We start from the raw sequence: 24,532 nt of genomic DNA on the forward strand, positions 1-24,532 counted from the left end.
AAGATAAAATAATTAAAACAGTATGATACTGGCATAGAGATAGATAAATTAATGAAACAGAATAGGAAATAGAGAAACAGAATAGAAAATTTAGCTGATATATATGTGAAGTTTAATATACAAAAAAGCTAGCATGTCCAATTAGTGAGTAAGGAATGGAGTTTTTGACCAGTGGTGTTTGGACAACTGAATAACCATTTGAAAATAAAATTTAATTCCTATATGCCATACTGCACATTAAAAAAAGAAATCACAGATGGATTAAAGATTCATACGTAAATGTTTATAATCTTGGGGTTAGAGGATGTCCTTCTTTTTTAATGTGTCATCAAGGTCAGATATCACAAAGGTAAAGATAGATATAATCACAAAATCACAATCTTCAAAACTCACAAACTTCTGAAAGGTGTAAGACACTATAGTTGTAAGACAACTGACAAGTTGGGGAAAATATTTGTAATTTATGTAATAGTTAAAGGATTAGTACCTATAATATATACAGAACTCCTACAAATTAATAAAAAAATCTAACCTAAGAGAAATGGGCGAGAGACACAAAATAAGCAATTCATGAAAGAAACAATACCTAATGATATAAAAGTATGCTCAACCCCAGTTACAATCAAAGGAATACTATTAAGACACTTTCATTTTTCATCTATTAGATTATAAACAGGAGATGCATGTGAGTGACAGATATATCAAATAATGATTGATAATGTCCAGTGTTTGAGAGGGTGTGGAGAAGTGAGAACTCTCAAATACTAAGGATATAAAAGTCAGTACATACTTTTTGGAAGATAATTTGGCAACATCTATGATATAAAATGTGCATATCATTTGATCTTATAAGTCCATTGCTAGCAACTTTTAAAAATAGAAATATATTATATATATATACACATACACACATAAATGCAAAAAAATAGTATGAGAATATATACTGTACTATTGTTTATAATAGTGAAAATATGGAAACAACCTAATGGGCCACCAAAGGGATTAATTTAATAAACTGCAGTTATGTAGATAAATAAATTACTATGCTGTTGTTAAAAAGAATCTATTGGCATGGAACGGCATCAATGACATATGTTTAATTAGCAAAATAGTAGTCCCAGTATAATCTGCTAAGAGAGGTAGTGAACTACAGAGGTTAGGAGCATGGGCTTTGGGGTCAAGCTCACTGGATTTGAGTCCCAGCTTCAAGATTTACCAGATATGTGAAAATTACTAACTTTTCTGAGTCTTGGTTTCTTCATCTGTCCAACTGGAATGGATCCTAACAGAACCTACCTCAAAGAGTTATATGGAGAATTCCTAGTACATAGTAGAGGCTAAACATGTACTAGTTGTTATTATTACTGTTATCTTTTTGGTATAATTATTATTTTCAACCAATTCTCTTATGAAAACAACTTCAAAAAGCACATCTAATATCCTTTGGAAAATTATGCTCGATAGAGGCTTTAACTGAATCTATACATCAAAGACAATTTTAGTTTATGTAACAAAAATATTCTATTTATCTGATCATCTAAAAGATAGGATGATGAACTTGACACATCAAGTTTTGATAAAGATATGTTTTGACTGAATATTCATAAACCAGAATGCAAACAAGGAACACATTTGGGCGCTATATTTAAGAATCAAAATAAAGAACTATCACATTTAGATATCCCCAGTTATAAGAACTTTAAAAAGCCTCAGTAGCACAAAATAAAAATTGTCCTCTAGTCATCAAACTATTATTAATAAAGGATATTATTAACATACTTTTTGTGGTAGTTTCTATCATATACATATTTAATTTTCAACCGTATTATCAGGAAAAACACACACAAAAATAGGAAGACACCCTTTTAAATATTTTTCCCTACTAAGACTAGGAAAAGAAATCATTCAAAATAAGAAAACATGTTATGTAGTAATATATTAAAATGCCCACATCAACATAGAGACTATATATAAAGAACCATACATACCCTTCTGTGCGGAAAATCATTCGAAAGCTGTCTCCTAAGCTTTTGTAACTGTTTGGATCAGTTGCACATCTCTGAATCTGGAACCTAGAAACAAAGTCAAACAAACAAAAAAAATCCAAGTTAAGGATTTTGCCAAATGGCTTTTCTCATTTTTCAAAGTCTTAGGAGACTCAGCCTTTTCAGATTAATCTAAAATATTCTGGGTTTTGCCACAGATTTTACTGATTTATTTGTCTCGTATAATCTTTACCTTATTTTTGTAGCCTTTAAAATTATGATATTTCTCTGTACTTTAATAGAACTGCAGAAAGAGTTTTTTTCATCTGTTTCTTAGCAGGCAGATGCACCCTGAGGCATTTATGCTTTTTTCTCTTGCGAAAAGCACACACAGATGTCATAGATTGTTTTAATGCATAATTCAGAAATCTGAAGATGCATATGAAACAAATAAGTAGCTCTATTTCTTATCTTAATTAGTGCTCTTTGATGGTAATTTAATACAAAGTTTAAAAATACAGAGCAGCTAATATGGCCTAACTTTGATCCTGATTATGAATTTGGAATTCATTCTGGCAGAGAGGAGCCTGCGTTTAGAGCAAGAATTCGGGTTGTACCGTGATACAATTTATTATCAGTACTTCATGATAGAGCAGAGTTGGTCACTAGGGGTAGTTCAGGTTACCTGGACCTTCACAGAAGCACAGTGCTCTGCTTGTAGTTTGTGCCCAATAAAAATGTATCCCATTTTAGAAAGCCAAATTCTTTTTTTTCTTCTTCTTTTTTGGTATGATCATGAATCTCAGAACTCTAACCTTCAAAATGTGGAAGTTCTCAGTATGAGGATCTTGTATTTTGTATCTTACCCTGGGGTTTGTTTCTAATGAGATTTATGACAAGTATTGTCATTTCCCTACACCCCAGTTCTCCATTTTCGGTTTTCTTTAGGCTGCCTACTCCTTGTGTTTAACCTTCTTGTCCCAATTCTAAGTTAAGCCCCTTCTTCCTTAGCATCTTAGAGATGCTTTTCTCAGATCGTTAGATTTATGACATGAACACAACTTCTAATTCTGAGAATGATTTATTTTATAGTTCTAGGCCCCAGGGAATTATGCTGAAAACTAACACATATATCACAGAGACGTGTGAATATTTTGTTTTGATTGAAGTGATTGGGCATATGAACAAAATAAGAAGACTATAAGACTGGAAAGTGAGGCTGGATTACATTTGACTTTGTAAAGTGGAGAGGTGCTGAACATGATTGTGCAGGAGAGTAGCCGTCCTGAGATGAAGGAGTTGATTCTTCCAGTAGAGTACTTGAAACATACAAATTCCTAATAAAATATTTATTGTCTGATTGGGTGGATTAGAATGGGAGTATGGAGGGCAGAATAATGATGAAGGCAATTATGATAGTCTGGGTGAAGATAATGATGCCAGAATATGAATGGAGGAAACAGAAATGTAATAAAAGAGGTGTGCTTGCTGGGTGATCGTTTTTCTCTTTAAATCAATGGGTGTTTTTAATGATACATTCAACATGATCCTCTCTTGATCCTCATCAACCCAGCAAGTAATATTCCACTGCCCTAGACTTACTATTGCCAAAGTTTAAAATGTCATAAATATTCATAATGTTTTTGCTTGTCAAACTTACATCTCTAGTGGCATGATCATTTTTAGGAGGTTAGTTTCTAGGCAAGAACTATATCCCTAAAATTTAAATTGCATGGAGCTTATCAGAAGATCATGAAGCATTACAACTAACTCATTTAAACTGTTCTGGATCCAGAGGTGCATTTGGTGTGTGTATAACCACTGGCCTAGAAGACTCAGTAAGCAGTTCTGTCTAGAATCGAGAACATGATTTGATGGTCAGGTAGGTGGACCACGTTTGGTATTTCTGGACTACTGTATGTAGATGAGATAATCTGGGACTTGGGATACAAATGAATTAACTAATGCTAAACACAAAATAGTACAATGGAATAACTACAGGTAAGTTTATACAACAAATAATTTTGGAACATAGAGAGCGATTTCCAAAATACGACTTTGATTCTAATTCAAAAAAGAATCTCCATCTCTGCATTGGCATATTTGTTACCTACATTCATTGTTGAGTATGAAAAATTTCTTATGTCTAACTTTCAAGAGAATAACTTAAAATAGTTTTTTATATTATAAAAACATTACATGCTTATAGATTTTTCTCATAATATCTGTAATAATTTTCATTAAGTTCATTTCCCTCTGTCAAATTCCTTTCTGGCTGCTTTTCTCCCAAATTACCAAGTATTTTTAAAATATTTGCCATATGAAATAAGATGCTATAGGTTTTACAAAAACCCAGGGCATTAGCCCCACTCTCAAGAAACACAATAAATAAATGAGAAAAAAATTTTTACAATAAAAGAGAAAATATCCAAAATGTCAAGTAGCATCAGCACAAGTTGCCCAGGTGTTCATCAGAGGGAGCAATTACTGCTTTTTGCAGAGGATCAGGAAGGATCTCAGGAAGGAGAAGGGATTTAAGCTGGTCCTATAGGATTCAGAGAGGCAAAAAGAGTAAGCCAGGAGGAAGCATTTCAGGTGGGGAATTGAGAGAGGGAAAGATGTCCTTTTAATAGAAGTGAAAGGAAAGATCTCCCACCATGACAACCTCCAGTGTTTCGTTCAGGATGGATGTTACAGCCACTTGTAACCACCCTGCTGGTGGCATTCAGCTGCTCAGGGTGGATGGAGACCTGAGCGGGTTAGAGAAGGGTGTTTATGAGATAAAGTCAATGACCAATATAGAGCGTTTGGCCTTTTCCTGCTCCTCAGCGGAGCATTTCAGATAACTCTGTGGCCATCTCACAGTCATGTGACCCGGTCCTAGAAGGAACTGTGAGTCACCAGAGGGACCAAAGCAAGTGAATCCTAATGGCAAGAAAATTGACCTTAGCTCCTCTTTTATTGATGGGGTTAGAGACATCAGCTTTGTCTATGATGTCTGCATGTTTCAGTAATACCAAGGTGGGTCCTCTGTCAGCTTACACAAAAATGAATACGGAGTACAACTATTTCTTAATTAACTAGTTATCTAACTTGGCTATTGGAAGTCTAGGCACTTCACTCATTAGTTGCAATTTCTTTCCTTTTTCAGAATCCAACAGATGATAATATTTCCAATCCACTATTCTCAGTTAATGAGTTCTTGAATACTTACTATGTATTAGGTACTCCACTATTTGGGGCATTACGAAGAAATAAGATATAATCCTGCCCTTTAGAAGCTTATAGTTATGTGAAGGAGATGTACAAATAGATGATTACCATATGCAAGGAATAATGTTTAGGAATAGTATTTCAGAGTATCACATGTCAGCCAATGAGTTTTACTGGCACTGAATAAACACTAGTATTACTTTTACTGGAGATGATCTTATCTATGGCTGACAGAAAATAGTATCAATATTATGCAGTGACATTAGAGGGAAGAGGGAAAATGGGAAGGATATATTTGGGCTAAATATCTGTGATTAAACTTTACCCTCCCACTTTAAAACAGACAGCAAGGACAGTCAGTGGATCTTTGAGGAGTGTTCCATTTAGAAGCTGACTGTCTTGATGAGTGATGCTGTGTTCATTACAAACAGGAGCGGCAACATCAAATAGCATCACACGAGGAGAGTCCACAAGCTGTGTTGCAGAGCAATGCAAAAGGATGGGCAGGCATGGTACATACTAATTCCTCTGTAAAGCCTCCCACCATTCCTTACTATCCTAAAGCAGCTAGAGGTCCCATTAAACAGGCTAAGGCAAGTACAGCTGTCTCTTCTACTGCACATCTCACTTACGGCGTGTCTGCCCTCTGCAGAGAAAGTCCATGCTGTATTTAGTTCCACTACACATGACTTACTCTGATCACAGAGTTATCAGTTCTTCTAAGGAATCTGTTTCAAGTTGATATAATTACAGTGCATTTTGGTCAATCATGTAAAACAGCAATTTCCTTCTTCATCTCCATTACATTTCAGCAACTTAAAAGGTTTCTCTCGAATTGAGGCTTTACATCAGCATTTTCCAAGCTGCGTTCTGTGCTAACAAATTCTCTCTATGCTCGAGGAGACAATTTTCCAGTTACGTAATAGAACTCTTTGTAAAATTACAAAGGCAAAGCCACACTACTCTAAATACAATCAAGATATCTAGAAGAAAAGATTGGACTTTCCCATTGTCCTAATAAAAGCAGTTTAGCCACATCTGGAATCTCCATCTGAGGAACTTCTTTTATTAGAATGAAAACTTGCTGCCAAATGGGCAAATTGGACAATGGAGTAATACTTAAGAAATATTCAGTGCCTAATATCAGGTCAGAAAGAAACACAGGGAAAGGAGTGTGGCTCAAACCCTACGCTCCATTGCCCAGCAGCCAGTGGTCCCATCTGCCATGGAGCCAGGGAGCCTGGTACTAAACACTCTTAAAATTGGGAGGGAACAGCCCTACCATTCACAACACCATAAAGTTATTGAGGTTACGACAGGGCAAGGAAGAGCTGCTCAATGTTCATGAGCAAATGTGCAAGCATATTTTTAAAAGCAAAAGAATGTTCTCACTCACTGAAATATTTTTCTTTAAATTGGTCAAGAACCATTACTGCACTATTTCCTCTGACTTGATTGTGTGCTTAGTCAGTGATACCAAAGTCTGTTGTTGACTCTTAGCACTGTTAGAAATGTCACTTTAGGCATTCAGCTTGTCTGAGCACTTCCTAAGATATCATAAGAATGATACATGTTGAGAAATACAATGACTTTATTACGGCCTTAAAAGCTGTAGAATGAGGTTGTTTGAAAATTCCTAAATCTCACATTTATGCAATGCCTTTATTTTCCAAAGTAAATTTTACATCTATCATCTTCATCTACTGTTGGCTGATGGAGTCTATACTGGGAAGTGGAGGCTTTAGGGCACACACACACACACATGCACGTATGTATACATGTATATGTATATGTAATCTATATATTTATATGAAGGGCAGCAATTGAGTTGCAAAGAGTCCGACTGGGGTAAGTGATAAGATTTGTCCTGAAGCTATATTTGCATAGCACATGCTCTGCTTCTTAGTTAGATCATATGATTATTTGCGGTGCTTTAGGGTTAGGAACTGATGGAGATTTGGGAATAGGGGCAAAAGCCATCCTAACCCATCCCTTTGGCATTGCCACCAATCCTAAGCAAAGCAGTGAGATAGGCGGGTTTTATTTCTAGCATCATCTCCAATCATTTTCAAGTCCAAGAATATTCTCATGCTCTCTCTTACCTTCCCCTATTCAACCCTGCTCTCAGAAAAGCATTCACACCAATCATTTATCCTTATCGTGGCTTTTAATTTGATATGCTGTCTTCCAGAACTTGTCCCCTGTTAAAGGGATTTCAGCTCTCAAGAAGGTGGCACGAAGGTCTGGTTTTGTTTAGGGTGGGGATGCAGGGGTACCTTTACCACCAGAGACAGCCCTCAGTGGTTCTTTTTTTCCTGAGTGGAATTTTATGCTACCATAATGCACTGCTACATAAAAATTATACCTTTGTGTCAAAGGAGGTGAGGCACTTGGGAAACTGAGACACTGCGTAGGAGCCACCAGTTTCAGCTCCAGTGCTGTCACCGATAAATAGTGTAAACTGGTGACAACTGTAATTTAACCCCTCTTTGCCTTTCTCCTCAGTGGTAAAATGGCACCACAGACATTAGAGGACACTTTGATTTTGAAGGGACGGTGACACACTGACTTAATATTTGAGTTTGTTAGCCATAACAAATGTCTCTTCTCTTGAAGAGACATTTCATTGTGTTTTGTAAAGCTCCAAATTCCATATTTTATAAGGGTGGGAGACCGTTAATAAAAATTGTACACTGACAATAAGTGGTGATGAGCCTAATGAAACTCCCTGCAGAGATCTTTGTAAATGTACTATGAACAAAGATTATTAGTAATTACCAGAATGTTACGCGTGCTCCTTAATAAACACTTAAGAAACCCACCAATGAATCAGAGATTAACAGACTAAAGGTTTGCAATTACAGAACACATTAAAAGGATAACTGTAGGAAGATTAAATAAAGATTTTAATTCACTGTATTTAGCCTATTACTGAAATAAGATGTTGCTCCTACAGAGTATTTTTGCTTGCTCACTGGTTCGTTGAGCACGGGCAAAGTCATTGAACATGCAAAGACACGTTTGAGCCTTTGAAATTTAGGTGTACGTGCCTATGTTACAAACTTTGGAAAAAGGCCCTAGAAAGCACATCTTTAGAAAAATTCCCATCATGTATATTTGTTTCTTGTACTCTGAAAAATCACCTATACTGAGGCTGCCCCAAGAGAAGAAATACCCCCTTCCCATGAAAGGCTAACCACTGAACTGAAGGGGGAAGGAGACTTTGCATTTGTCATCCTTGTAGAAAGACAGCATCGGATGGTGGGGAGTTGACACTACTGATCTGGGAGATGATTCTATCGGTTTTCTTTAGCAGGTGCTGGGGAGAAAGGTTTTCTCCTAACATTTCTCTATATCCATAGCTTACTTGTTCTAATTTTAAGTCCCTGGTGATTGTGAATGGTAATTTAAAAAAAAAAATCTTAGCTATGGGTATTTTGTTTTACTCCAGATTAAATATAACAAAAATCCATATAACGTTGCCTTAGCCATGAGAAGCACAAGAGTCCTTTAATCATGTTGGAAAGGTGTGGTTTACAGTTCTAGATGCAGATTTCTGTCTCAACATTTCCTGAGATACCCATCTGCACAAGGGGCAAGGTTAAGAGTTCTGGAGACCCAACAATGAATAGACCACGAATGGAACAAACAGGTGGGGGGCAGGGAAATGTTAGTAATTAATTATAAAATAAGGCAGAACACAAGTATTAAATAGAGATTCTAGGAATTTAGTTTATCTGCAATCTAAGCATTGCCTTTGCTTGTTGGGTTCACAGTCTAGGCCTGGCATCAATTAACACCCTAAAATAATGTTAACAAATCCACAAGGGTCATGAGTTTGGCTCTGCCTCAGCAGTGATCACTGACTGAAGTTCAAAAGCTGTACTCACATATTTGGCTACTCATCAAATTATTCTGAAAATTCATGGAAAAGAAATATACTTTTCCTGATTGTTGCTGAGTCATTTCCCTAGGACAGAGTCTCTTTATAAAAGAAATAGGTACCCTTACCTGGTAAAAATTAAGATAAGATGCTCTTTATCTGTTTAAAAGTCTGAATGTCTTTACTAGGAGTAGGTGGGCTGGGCTATGCTTTGGCTTAATGTTTATGATGTTGTAAAGAAGACCAATAAATTTCTCTATGTTATTATAGAACAGTTTATAATTTGAAGAAATATGTAACCTGGAGTGCTCAGTCAGCCTAGATAATTACTACAGATAAGGTAATAACATCTTGGCAAGGCCACAAAAGCAAGGGAAATCTTCTGTGCCATGTAATTTCGAACACATTTTTGAACAGAGACTCAAAAATATTATCTCTCTGAACTATCAGATCAACCCAGATAGCCTGATTATACTTTTGGTAATTTCCTGTGATCCTAGACACATCTAATTGCAGTCTCATTTCACAAGCCAAGAAGATTTAAAACCTGATAGTCTGTGACTGTACATTTTACAGTTCACACTTTAACAGTACACTTAAATATCCTGTAAATGGTTCATCATTTTGCTAACCACAAATTTTGTTACAATAAACATTTACCTACTTGTCCTGAAAAGTGTGATGAAATAGATCTAGTTTTGCACATCTTAACACAATTATAAGACATATAGTATTCCTAGTATTTAGAACCTGGGTAAAATTTGACATTGTAAAATGAATCATGATAAGAGAGTTTATGCTACCATCTGGCACAAGTTCTTCCAGTTGTTTATATTACTTAAGGGATAATAACTAAGTACACTGACAATATAATTCTACAATTTATTTTAATGACGATATGCTAGTTAACAAGTCAGAGACAAATGATCATTAGATATAACAACCTAAATCTAATAATGTTAAACCACAAGCAATAAAACAGGTTAACTGACAGCTGTATGATTAAAATGTTCCAAGCATAAACTGGTCTCAATTAAACAAAAGCTTGACTAGCATGTCTTTCAGTCATTTTGCTTTGTAAAATACCAGTCACGTTATATAACTAAGCTTAATATCAGATTATAGTGCTGACAATCTTTGAAAATACATATGTGTGTATGTATGCCTACATTTAATTAAAATTCACATTTAATGCCAACAAATGACCTCCCACCCCGATACACCCATCTACATTTTCCCAAGTACACTAACCTAGGCTGGCCATTAGAATGGTTGATTAGCATGAATCCAACTCATACTTGGGAAATGAGGGAAGGATGGATCACAGATTGGAAATAAATCCCATTACCAAGGTGATGAAAATAGAGAGGGCTAAATCAACTTCAGCAATCAAATATTAAAATAACCACAGTCATGACAAGTATCATAGTTTTCCCATATTCCCAAAATAATCACATTTTTTCAAAATTTAACCCCCCTAAAAAAAAGTTAGCTATGTTCTTTCTCTCTCTGATCCTCCCTTTCCTGCCCCCACTAACTTGGGTTCACAACTTTCCCTAACGTTCACCAATAGCACCTACTATCTCATGACAGAGGACCATACGGCATCATTCTTACCTGTTGAACCTCAGCTCATTGCTCTGGATGAGACTCAAATTCTTGGTTTCTTGTCTCCATAAAAGATGTCCAGAACAGGGGATTCAAAAGCAGTCAAATCTACCCGAATCTTACTTGCCCTGGGAACTGAGCCACTTGACAAAAATTAATTATGCACTCGAGACCATAAGCCTGGGTCTCAGTGAGGGGGAATGTCAGGCAAGACAGAGTCTCTGGAGACCTAATGTATACAATCCATCTTATTTTAACTGATCAAATATGCCTATTTTATAGTTTATTTAGTACTGATAAGAAAGGACGCTTTTCAATAATGTCAAAGAAAGAAAGATGAAAAGAGTGGGTGGTTTCTTTGTATTCATAAACATAAATGCTTATTCTAGAAAGAAATCTGAAGAATGGAGATAATAAACTTGGCTATTAAGGAAGTAAACATGCTTATGCTTATCAGAGTTGAGGAAAATTTCAAGGGAAGTTTATTTTTTTATTCCAAGATTGACCTCATATGTTACCAAGATTTGGGTGAATTACTGAGAACACAGTTTTCAAAAGCATTTCATAGGTGGACAGGACCTGAAAATGACCCCAAAATGGTAATAATCCTGCTTATTTGTAAATCACTTTTAACTTAGATTGCATTTTTACATTTTTCATCTCATCTCAAGGTACCCCTTAGTTTAACAGTTCCTTTTATTTCTAGGGTCAAAATCACTTAAAAAAGAAAAAGTAGCAGCTTGGAGCTAGAAAGGCAGCAGACTGGAGGGAGTAGGTTTCCCTGAAGTCTCCCAGTTGTACGAGAAATTTGCCTCTCGAGTTCAGTGAAGGACCAGTAAAATCACTATTCTGAAGTCAAGCTTTTTCATTTGTTAAAAAGGGACTAATGTTACTTACACATCGCCAAATGAACGGCAATTGTGTTCATTTAATTTGATCTCTCCCTGTCGGTGTATATACTATGGATGGAGAGAGATCTCTGCATGGGGAAGGTGGGCAGGACATCTTTGGTAGAATTTAGATGAAATGTTTTTTGAAGAGCAAAAGACATCATGTGATTCCTTTCAGCTCTCTCATTGTAGACAGTTGGATTGATACATTCTGGACCCAAAAACCACATTTCTGTATTTACCTAGCATCTATTCTGTGGGATTTATTTCTGAGAGGTTTTTTTTTTTTTTTTTCCACATCTTTGTTGGAGTATAATTGCTTTACAGTGTTGTGTTAGTTTCTGCTGTACAACAAAGTGAATCAGCTATGTATATAGATATATCCCCATATCCCCTCCCTCTTGAGCCTCTCTCCCACCCTCCCTATCCCACCCCTTTGTGATAGGACCATCATAAAGCATCGAGCTCATCTCCCTGTGCTATGCAGCAGCTTCCCACTAGCCATCCATTGTACATTTGGTAGTGTATATACGTCAGTGTTACTCTCTCACTTCATCCCAGCTTCCCCTCCCACCCCGACCCCCACCCCGTGCCCTCAAGTCCGTTCTCTACATCTGCGTTATTCCATATTCCAAGTGTTTTAAGTGCCTGCTGTGTGCCTGGGGAACACTGTCAAGGCCACCATCTAATAATTCTGTAAATTCTTTTGCTCGCTCTCTCTTTCTCTCAACTAAATACTTTTAATGATGACTATACCATTATGTCATGAACCCACACTCGAGACAGCCCCAGTGGAAGGGTGTGGTTTCATTATTATCATCAAGTAACATGCTAAAAATAATTAAAAATCACTTAGGACACTGGCAACAGAAAAGATGCATGAATTATTCCCACCCAGGAGCAGGCCTAACTTGTCCACAGAACTTGTATAGGAATCTATGCTTCACTAATTAACCAAATGTTTAATAAAAGACAACTAATGTTTTTGGCTGAATTATAGATGGGTACTTTGGCAGGTAACAAAGCACTTCAAGACAGTTCAAGTCATTTAATTTTATAAAATGCTCATCTAATTCCAACTAGCAGCTTTCACATAAATGTTAACTTTGCATTTTAAAACAATTAGTTTTTTAAATAATAGCTCTCTGTTCTACAATTTAAGATACAGATAATCTGATATCTTGGTTAACCTAGGCTCCCTAAAATCTTAGACTAAACATGACATTCGTATAAAATGACACCCAAGCGAGAAACCTAGAGTAAATACATGAGTTTAAAACCCCTCCTTCAAACTTTTGCTAGGGTGAGCTCTGGTGGTCTCCAATGAAACTCCAATCACTCTCATTCATTTAATCATCATGAATTCTAAGTGTGAAGATTAGACTTAAACATTTGGAGTTTTAGTCCCTCCCTTCACAAGTAATATGTTAACACTGAGTATAAAAGAGCAAAAGTGTTCTGAAACAGTGAAATTCACAGAGAATTCAAGCCAACTAGCATTTATGGAATACCTACTCTGTATGGGGTACTTGGGTGTGAGACTCTGCTTAACTTAGACACTGACCCTCTTACAGAAGTTTGCATTCTAATAGGACACAGACATGTAGCATTAAAACATTAATGACAGGCAAGTCTTCTCAAATTTGTGGTATTCTTGCTTGCTTCCTTGAACAGTACACAGGGAATGCGACACAGCATTTTTGAAGTGCCTGGGGTTGGTGGGGACGCTCTGACTAGGAACTACCCTCCTGTGCTGTTACACAGTGATCTCATCAGGCCTTGCAAGGCGTGGGCAGGCCAGTCCCCGCACTGATGGCCCCACAGTGCTTTTCTAGTTCTTGGTTTCCCCAACATGGTTTTGTTCGATCTTTTCTTGCTAGGCAATGAGCTATCATATCTCGCCCATCAGTGTGTCTGCCCCTAAGCACTCTCCCTGCTTTTCTCTCCTCCCATTTTTCTCTCCTGCGTTCCTCCCATGACCTTTAATTCATCACTTACACCCGGCAGTGAACTAAGGACCAGATAACCCAGCTTGGTCATGACCCTTAGTAGGGACTGGAGGGGCCAGACTATGAGTCAGGTCCATGAACAGCAGAGCCTTCCCTGCACACCATGCAATTTGGCTGTCCAGAGACCATTTTTGCATGTGTTCTGTTTCTCAGCTCTGCGCTAGAGCTGAGCTTCTGAGATAAGTGGCCTCTGGCTGAGTTTGAACTTTCCTTGAAAATGGGTCGTCCTGAGAGGAGGAAGGGGCAGGCAGCCTCCAATGTCCTTTGGTATTCTCTCCCCTGGTACCGTGGTCACGGTGAGGCAGAGCACCTCAGGCAGGTACAGTCTCTCCTCCTGGTGGGGGGATGGCCCTGCTGCCATGTGGCTATCTCTCTGGGATTCCTTCACTTTGAGGGCTTCATAAGGAGTCCTATTGCTCCTGGAAGCCAAACAAGAACTGATATAAAAAAAAATATATATATATATATATATATATATATATAAATTTAAAAAAAGAACTAATATAACATGATGAGGATGATGAGGACACATAGCACAGCTGACCCCAGCCATAACGATCCCTTCTTCATTCTGTTCCCCTCTTTATTTTGTGGATTTAGTTTCTATTTGTTTCTTGAAATAAAATGCCCTTCTTGTATTTTTGTGTTTGATTTCCACTTCTGCATTATGGACTAGTGGTAAGTGTCTGTTATTTAGATTCTCATAGATGCGTGTTTAGTTTGAAAACTTTGAGAAAATATGAAAACTTCTTTTGAAAAATGTATATATTTTCAGAAATCTGGCCAAATCACTGTGGCTTTCTGTTGGCTCTGGTGGTACTACACTAGCCCTTTTGGAGGAGGAAAGAAAGAAAGGAAGGGAGGGAGGCACGGAGGGAGGGAGGGGGGATGAAAGAAAGAAAGAAAGAGAATAACCACTGTAAAACACTCTACTTCCCAGTACAAATACTTTTGGAACTCTTACTCATGTGTGTTAGGTCAAATTCTGGCAGAAATCACAGGACAGCTGCAATTCCATACTTTGAAATGTCTATTAAAAGAAATCTTGAAATAATTTATAGAAGAGTTGGAAGGTATTCCCTGTTTTATTCATTCCCTTGAATACAGACAACTTTTGAAATAAAGGAAAGAGAGAAATGAGTATTTTCAATGATGAAGTGAGTATATTCACAACTTTAAATATACGATGCCAAGAGAACTTTCTGCAATGAAGATTGGTTCAAATATATATATATATATATATATATGCATGTATATATTAATACTACTTGTGTCAGGTTGAGTTTCAGCTAACTATCATGAGAATTAAAAGCTGTACAATTTCTGAAAGTTTTCATGTATACAGATAAACAAGTACACAATTCAAAATACCACACTTTTATATACAAATAAGATAAACAAAATTTTCTTTAAAATCCCAAGTTTAAACATTCTAGAAATTTGAAGGCATAAACAGATGCCTTTTTTTTTTTTTTTATGGTATGCGGGCCTCTCACTGTTGTGGCCTCTCCCGTTGCGGAGCACAGGCTCTGGATGCACAGGCTCAATGGCCATGGCTCACGGGCCCAGCCGCTCCGCGGCATGTGGGATCTTCCCGGACCGGGGCACGAACCCGTGTCCCCTGCATCGGCAGGCGGATTCTCAACCACTGCGCCACCAGGGAAGCCCCTGGATGCCTTTTTTTATGTTGGCTTCACCGAGGGCTTTGGTTGCTAGCACTGCCATGTGACATGTGTCATATCGGGGGGGAGGTGGTTATTACAGAGATCATGTGTGACAAGTAGGTGTAATGAGGTCCCCTGGTCTCCTGGGAACTGGGACTGGGACATGGGAATCAACCAGGGACTGCTGAGGAAGTGATTCCTTGTGTAAAGTTGATGCTGGGAGATACCTACACAGCCAGATAGTAAGTGCATCCCCAGCCCCCTGTACATCCAGGTGTAGGTCATGTGACTAGTTCTTTTCCGTGGAATCTAAGCAAAGTAATGTATGTTACTTCCAGACTGAGGTTGTTTTACTTTGCTTTGTTTTTGTTTGTTTTTTATACATCTTTATTGGAGTATAATTGCTTTACAATGGGGTGTTAGTTTCTGCTTTATAACAAAGTGAATCAACTATACATATACATATATGCCCATATCTCCTCCCTCTTGCGTCTGCCTCCCACCCTCCCTATCCCACCCCTCTAGGTGGTCACAAAGCACTGAGCTGATCTCCCTGTGCTATGCGGCTGCTTCCCACCAGCCATCTATTTTACATTTGGTAGTGTATATCAGACTGAGGTCTTAAAGAAGTGAGTGGGGCTCCTCTATTCTCTCTCTTGTTGCTCCTGCGAGAGGTACTTTGCAAGATACCTTTATAGCAGAGACTAGCTGCATCTTACATCAAATCTGTATCACCTGCAAGAAGAAAGCAGAGGACTCCAAAGCTCTAGTGGGTGCAGAGCCACTAGATGGAAGGAGCCCGGATCACTAAATCACACACTGAGGAGAACCTCCTACCACCTGGTAATACTCACATTGTACTATTATATGAGTATATTTGATTGGGGGTAAACCACTGAAATTTAGGGGTTTATCTGTTACTGCAACTAGATTTGCCTTAACTGACCAAGGATCAACACTGTACTGTGTCTCTGTCTCTCTCCATGTCCTCTCTGTACACCAGCTCATGCTTCCTGCTCCTCCACAGCACTGACCCTGACAGAGCAACCCCAGCCCTGGTGTAATATGACACAAAACCAGTACTCACCACTTACTCCTTTCTGCCACTACATGTGCCAAATACCTTTCATTTGCTCCTCCAGATCCACTCTCTACTCTTCTCCAAACTGTTTGCTGCCCCGAGAGGCGATCTGAACTGATGACATCAAAAGACTAGTATGTTCTCTGCCTTCCAGTTGGATTTGGTCAATGAGAAGCTATGGCAGGTGATAAGAAGAAGGGAGGAAAATGCATTGGGGATATTTATCTGTCCAGTTCCTTCCCGTGAGGCTTCCTCAGGCTTCTCTCTATCAACAGAAGTTCACTGCTCCTCTCAAGGAGCCCTTTCTTTGTGACTTTCATCTTTCAAGTTTTGCTAACCTTGACCTTCACACACACCTTTGAGCTTAGGCATAGGAGCAGCTTTACTTCCTTTTGCTGGTAGCCCCAGGATCCTGAGTTCTTCCTTGTAATTTCCTTACACCCTGCCCATATTCTTATAATGAATCCATTTATAAACCCTCTTCAAATTATCCTAATTTGAGAGTGCTTTCTGTCTCCTGTTGGTTTTCTCACTGCAAAATCACATCACGATTGAAATTCTCTAGGGAGTCAGCTATCTATCCCTGGCTCACTTAGCCACGTCCAGGGAATGGAGTTATTGTGCAAACATGGACGACAAGCCCACCCTTTCAGCAAAGCCTTTGAGTGATGGCAACTTGCAGAGCAGGAACTTGCAGGTACCTCAAAACATGTCTACCAAATAGTACACCTTCATTTCTTCCAGTAACAGCTTCCCTTCTTTTCACTCCTCTTCAGCTATACAATTGCCATCACATGTTGTTGCATTTTTTTTCCCCTGTGGATTGCTTCACTGCTGAGAGAACACATTATTGCTTTTTATAGGATAGTACACTGTGAATAGTGCATATTCCTAGTACACCATTTAGAATCTAAGTCTTTACATTTAAAAATGCAAATGTTCATAAAAACTAAAAGGGAGAAACAAGTAGGAATCACCACAGAATCATGTATTGCCATGTTATTTCTTAGGGCAAAAAAAAAAAAAATCTTTGTTAACAATCTGGATATGCTATGAATGTGTCATACACAATTTGCATCCAAGGAACGAATCACAATTTTCTCTTTCACATTTTTCTGGTATCATTCACGTTCTTTTACTGCCATTAGTTCCCAGCAAAAGATGCTACACAAGCACCAAATCGAATGGGAAATTAATATTATTAAACCAAACATCTCATCGCTTCCATTCAGTGTGAAAAGTGCCTCACATGTGGGGCGGGGGGACAGGTAGCTTCAATAAAGTATGTAACCTGAGGCATTATGAAAATTGTGTGAATATCCAGGTACAGAATCCATACATTCCCTTTTAAGGGCTTATTTTTCTCTAAATATTTTATCCTAGGATACTAGTAAGACTTTGGTGATAACAGTTGTATCCTTTTTCTTATTTCAGGAAATAGGGAACTAGAAAGCACTCACATTCCTCCTCTGGGAGGAGACAAAATGGGAGAAAATATGTATTTTCACTCTACTTAGTTTTAAAGTTGCATGCCTTATATAAGGTGAAAAAAGGTTAATATTGCAAGATAGTTATTTTTCCAAGTTAATATATTCTTAAGGAATATGACCACTGCCCTTCACCATACATATGAAAACCCACACCATTCCCTCCTCAGTATCCTACGTCATCAATTTCATGACTTGGGATGTAAGTGAAAGCTTAGATTTACTAGAATTTCATGATGGGTTTCGAAGTGGGAGATGTTTATCTGGTTTTAAAAGTCATAGATTGATAACATGGCCACAATTTCTATCCCTCCATCCTCACAAGCCTCCCAGTACACACGTGCAGTGTATAACTAAAATAATGGGAAATAAGTGTGCTTAGAAGTCAGTCCAGCACAAAAGAATTTTATTTACGCTGATTTCTAGTGGATCTACAGAAAGCAGGTTATCTTTGTTTTATCATGTTTCTTCTAAACAGTAACTACATACAAAAAGACCATTAAAATAGCACTAGAATTTTGAATAAAATCCACAAAGGCTTAAAACTGCATTGTCCAATATGGTAGTCACTAGTCACATGTAGCTACTGAGCAGCTGAAATGTGGCTAGTGCAGCTCAGGAAATGAGTTTATTTTATTTTAATTAATTTAGATTTAAATTTAAGAGCTCAAGAAGTATAAAATGTTTTCCCATTAATCATAACTTCATCATTTTGCTAGGACTACACTTTAACCATTGGATCCCATAAAATATATTGTAGTAAGAATGTACATTTTACTTTTTAAAATGTGGCTAATAGCAAATTTTGAATTATATGTATGGCTCACATTATATTTCTATTAGAAAGCTTTGTCTGAAAAGCTAAGATTCAAGGCTAAAATGCTAGTTTATCTTTTGCACACAGCGGCACCCAAATAGATGTAGCAGTATCAGAGTTCGTGGGGGAACATCCCTAGTACATACAGTAGGTATAAAATTAGGAAAAAATCCTGAATTTTAAATTCAACTCTCCTCTTATAAGCTTAGTATTACTTGTTGTACATAGCCCCTCCTTACTTCAGTTGTTTATCTAGGTTTAAAGTAAAATGAGTTTCCACCACAAGATAATTTTATTATGCCAGTTTTGAACTGATTAAAGATGTCTCTTTGGTATTTCTCGAACAATCCTTCATGAGATGCATCAATCCTTAGAATGAAGCCACGGTGCCTATAAGGCTGGCAAAAATGTTTTCTGAGAAATCCAAACTGGAATCTACTGAATTAAATTCCAAACCAAATTAGAAACATTGAAAAGACTCTTAAATACACACAATGTACTTTTCCTTCAAGCTATTTGAGTCCCAGCTGAAGATACCAGTGTAGTCTTTTCCAAGTATAAAATTTGAGAAAGATCAATACATAGATATGCTCAAGTAATTTTCAAGCTGTGTCTTTGCTAGTTTGATAAAAAATTAAACAGAATCTTTTAAGCTTAAGGGATTGTCAGTATGGTCTTAAAGAAAACCAAATCCCTCACTCAAAAACAGAAATAGCCAGTTTCTCAGGACAGTGCTGGAGAGAAGTTGGAGCTATTTATGGAGAGACAGTGACTTGAAAATCACCAGAGTATAATGAAAATTAAAAGTGTTTTTTTCTTCCAAATTAACCGACTGACTCTATAAAATAATGCACTTATCTTCATTACGAGTCATAACAATGATTTGAGATCTTCCAATTCAAATTTTATGCCTCTTTGTTTTTCCTCAGGCAGGACAAGAGACGAAAACTGGAAAGTTTGGGTCATATGGATCATGGCAGCACTGCTATGTCTGGAATTTTCTTATAAATATCCTATTGCTTTGAGGCTCACAGGCCTGGCTAAAACAGCAGGGACAATCTCATTTGCACTTTTATAGTTGTAGAGGGATTTTCAAGAGTTAAAACAATTTTCCATAATATTCTGTATTAACTTAACAGATATGAAGTGTGATTATTACAACTTTTCATGCTTTTCTGCAGGCTGACAGTTTGGAAGTAATTTTAGAAGAATAAAGTTATAAACAAATGCCAACAGGAAGGCATTCTTGGGTATTCAAAAGAATCTATCTACAACAAATGTTTACTGCCTATTTTCAGCTTTATGCCTTTTTAAGTTTTTTTTTAATACTATAAATGACTGTTTCTACCCTTAAGAAAATCATCACTTCAAAGGAATATCTTGTGGCACTCTACAATGATGAAACAAATTTCAGAAAACAAAGCAGATGCCACCCCTTTTTGTGTGATTAAACAACAAAGAACATTTTATCAGAATCTATAAACTTTACTAAATACTCATTTACCAGAGTTTGAATAATTTTGCTTTGCTTAAAATTAGAAAAAAATACTAATTTCACTAAAATGTAAAACTTCCACATAAGTCCATCAAAGTTAATTTTTCAGTCCATCTATAAAGTGCATAGCAAACTATACCAGCCATAAGAACACAAAGGTGAGATGCAAGGAAGTTTGAAAATCAGAGTCAGTGAGAAGGGAATTCAAAGTAAATATACAGCACTATTAAAATAAATTTTATACACACACACAGAATATAAATAAACACTTAAAGGAGACAGGTTATACAAATTGAGTTGATGGATTGGAGAAAATATGGGGTTAAATGGAGAAAACTTATTTGAAGCAGTTAACTTGTGAAGCCAGGAAGGACAGCTCTGGGGCAGTGAGCACAGTGTTTTCCTGGGTAAATGGAAAGTTAAACCAGCACAGAAAAGAGCCTGGCAGAGAGTTTTTAAAGGAGGTATGGGTACATGGGAAAGGGCTAATAACTTTTTCCTAAGAACTAAGCTTATGATTTTTGAAAGCTTAGGAGCAATGTTCTAGAAGTTTACACAAAGATACATTTAGAGTCAGAAAGAAGTAAGTACCTAAACAATAAGCTGAGATGGGAGTAAATTAGTAAATCAAAGAGTTGATTTGTGTCTACTCAGGAAAGGGCATTGGCTTCCACTGAACTTGGCTCTATGAAGGGAAAATTGTGCCAGACCAATTTAATTTCCTTCCACAGCAGAGTGATAGGCAATGTCAACCAACAGGAAGCAACAGCAAAAAAGGATGTTCAAATAGGCCAGGCACGAGAGAACCAATATCTGGAACACTAATTCGATAAGGGTTTGGCAAAGTAAGGATACACACAGCGACAGCTGTAATTCTTTTAAAAGTCCACCTTCCCTATGTAAAAATCATTTAAAATTGTGGAGGTAGATAATGAAGCCACAGTAGGCTTCTAATAAATGTGCATTTCCTGGATTAAAATAGCGTGTCAGATGTAGTTCCTAATTTCAGGAGACCCTCGATTTCTTTGAAATATCTAGGAATAAAGAATTCTGTGAATTCACGCACTTGAGCCTTTTGGGCATTTATCTCACAACCACCTTTTAAAGTGTTGAGTGAAGGTATGAACTAATTTTGTAATAATGCAGTATATGGAACTATGAGCAACCTATAAATATGGTAAAAATAAGTCATCATGTTGCATTAAAAGAAAACACAAATTAGCACAGAGGAACATTAATATTCTACACTGCAACTAGGTACATTTCAAGGATCTCTTGCACTTGGGGGGGAAAAAGACTGAATTTCAATCAGGCAAGGTTTCATTGATTTTCCAAATCTTTGATCTTTTCATTGATTTTCCAAATCTTTGATCTTTTCATTGATTTTCCAAATCTTTGATCTTTTCGTAGGTTCTGTGATACAGTAGAAACAGAAAAGGCTTTGGAGTTGTACAGACCTGTATTCAAATCCTGACAATGTCACTTACCCACTGTACAAACCTCAGCAGGGAATTTAAAACATTCTGTTTCTTTATCTGAAAAAGTGATACCTACCTTGCCATTTGCAGTGAGGATTAAGTAAGACAATGTGTGTAAAATGCTTGGTATGTATATTTCTCAGTAAATATTGGCTCCCTTCCACCACTTCTCAGTTCTAATCTTTCCTTCCTCTCTCTCCCTAACTGTACCTACACCTTGGAAAGAAAGATACACGAAAAGGCTAAGAATAAAGCCCTGTCTTGTGAAACAGGAAAAGGGACACAGTCTTACTTCCTTTTACTCTTAAACACTTGTTAAAGGTTTCCTGACCCCACAAGGAACCATTCACACTTATTTGGCATTCTCCCGGTGTTTCCCAGTTTTTCCATGTCAAATGTCAATAAGCTGAACGAAAGTCTCCTTGTCAAGTGATTTTTATTTTTTTAATTCTTTATTCCTGTACATATTAGGGAAAACATAAAGCAAACATGAGTATGATCACCAACAAATGGTAACTCTATTAGTGCTTAAAATATAGCCATCCCACCATGTCAGGTTTACAACTGCAACCTTGAACTCGGAAATCAGTCTCCTTGTTCTTATAGATTTGTCCAGTTTTCTCAAGTAAACAAAAAATCAACTTCCTAGCATGCTCTATAACATCTTGATAACAATTTAGCACCTACACAATAAAGAGAGAGTCAGGGATTATAAAATCACTTAGAATGTATTAGTTTTAGACTGAGCAGGCATAAGTCTTTGAGGATTAATTTCATGCTGAGGGTTAAATTTCACTTTCACGATAGGCTAACCATTGCCCGGGGCTGCACAGATAATGAACCTGCCAAGGGATTAGTAAGGAAACACTTGTGTTATTATAAAGCGGGTACACTTCCCTTTCTAACCAAGTTCATCCTACATGACATTAACAAATTACTCCCTCTCTCTGTCCACATTTCAATATAATGTGAGCCAGCAAGTGACCCTGAACCAATAGGACACAAGATAAGATCTTCTCAGTGCATGAATGGCTATTACACTTGCCTGAGAGAGCTAGACCTCCTGCAGGGAAACATAAGGCATTTTATCTCCATAGGGCCCCTGACTCCCTGCAGAAGACTTTCTTTGGTCATAAAGCCTCTACATGGACACAATGTCATGAGGTAGGAGCCCACAAGAAAGGCACTCTCCAGAAAACACAAATGACACAATTCAATTTTGACAAACTCACAAGGACCTGTTATCTTCTAAATACAAATTTAATAGGTTAGCATTTGTGAAAATACATGTTCAGAGAGATTTCTGATTTTTCAGATAAAAGCATCCTTTTCTCAACAGAGCCTTTCTTTTTTTTTTTTTTTTGAGCCTTTCTTAAATAACAGGTATGGTTTGTTCATAGACATCAAATCTGTTGGCTTTTTCTCAGTCTTCATTCACAGAGGACCATCTTCTCCTGCTGAGGGTTAGAGTGGGGGCCCCCCTCCTTTGGAGTGGTCCCTGCCTCCTCTGAATAACACTCACTATTTCCTCTCTTCAGTTGTGGTCTCCAGGTACTTGTCCTGTTTCTACTACTTGACTGTAAGCTCCCTGAGGGTGGGGAGTTCATCTTAATTTACCTTTGCATCCTCTCCCTCCAGAGTCTGACCAAATATCTTCACAGAGTAGACACTCAGCTTCTTTTCGGTGAAATCGAATCTAACCAGTCTCTACATTTGACCAAATCCCGATTCCATTGTACAATGTTTGGGAGAAAAGAAAATATAATAGATCTGCAGAACATGGGGTTCCTGTTATCTATGAAGTTAAAATTTAGGAGTGTTTAGCATAAATTAAGAGTGCTTTTGTTAAGAAGCTGTTCTGTTATTTAATGGACCAACTTCTGCCAAAGTGAGACTGGCTACTTCTGTAACTTGCTAATAAGCAGCAGGAGGAGAAAATGTGGAATGCTGAGGACATCCATCGGTATTTGCTACAATCCAACTTGCTTCAAACCATGAATCTTATGGGAAAGCACAAGATAGTTTACGTATGATGTATCAGTATGCCTCTGTTCACAATATTGTCTGTGAGCAGTAGATAATGTTTCTATAATTCACATTCTTATTTGCCAGCTTGAAGGCTTTAGAACTGGGACCATAATGATCCTGTTGCATTTCATATGTATTCTCAGACCAGTAGGGTAGGTACCTCTTAAACACGGGTGTGTAGAGGGCCAACACGGAAGCATTATATAATGGAGATGGAGGGATCCAAGCTTTGACCCTTGAGCTCTGCTGGAGTGAAACACGACAAGAGCCACGTTTGAGAAGGCAGCTTCTGTAGAATGGTTGTGGTGGGCATCAGAGTAACTGCGTAAGGAAATGAGCAGGTGGCAGAGAAAAAAAGACAGAGACAATATTCTTTGTCAAAAGTTTTGGTAACTTAGAAAAAGAGAGAGAGGACAACAGCAAGAGGAACCAATAGGAATTTTTTTTAAAAGGACGGGGGAGATGAGCATATCTGTAGTTAGAGGGGAAAACTGAAGAAGCAAAAGAAAGAGGGATAAAGTAGATTCTAGAGGAGGAGTAGAATCAGGAGGAACTAATCTTAGAAAAGAGACCAGACACTTCCTCTTTAGAAATAAGAATAAATGGGTTAAAGACCTAAATGTAAAGCCAGACACTATCAAACTCTTAGAGAAAACATAGGCAGAACACTCTATGACATAAATCACAGCAAGATCCTTTTTGACCCACCTCCTAGAGAAATGGAAATTAAAACAAAAATAAACAAATGGGACCTAATGAAACTTAAAAGCTTTTGCACAGCAAAGGATACCATAAACAAGACCAAAAGACATCCCTCAGAATGGGAGAAAATATTTGCAAATGAAGAAACTGACAAAGGATTAATCTCCAAAATTTACAAGCAGCTCATGCAGC

At 37.4% G+C, this 24,532-nt stretch overlaps 1 protein-coding gene across 4 annotated transcripts in view; it reads right to left on the bottom strand.

Moving 5' to 3' along the window:
* SLC25A21 (solute carrier family 25 member 21) overlaps positions 1-24,532 on the bottom strand; it is a 510,053-nt gene that overhangs the window by 153,081 nt on the left and 332,440 nt on the right. For all 4 annotated transcript variants that reach the window (XM_024118460.2, XM_028495733.2, XM_028495735.2 and 1 more), the window contains exon 3: positions 1,989-2,072. In XM_024118460.2, the coding sequence (XP_023974228.1) occupies positions 1,989-2,072 (84 nt within the window). The remainder of the gene's footprint in view (positions 1-1,988; positions 2,073-24,532) is intronic.

This window comes from Physeter macrocephalus, chromosome 11, assembly GCF_002837175.3.
Source record: "Physeter macrocephalus isolate SW-GA chromosome 11, ASM283717v5, whole genome shotgun sequence".
Lineage (NCBI taxonomy): Eukaryota > Metazoa > Chordata > Mammalia > Artiodactyla > Physeteridae > Physeter > Physeter macrocephalus.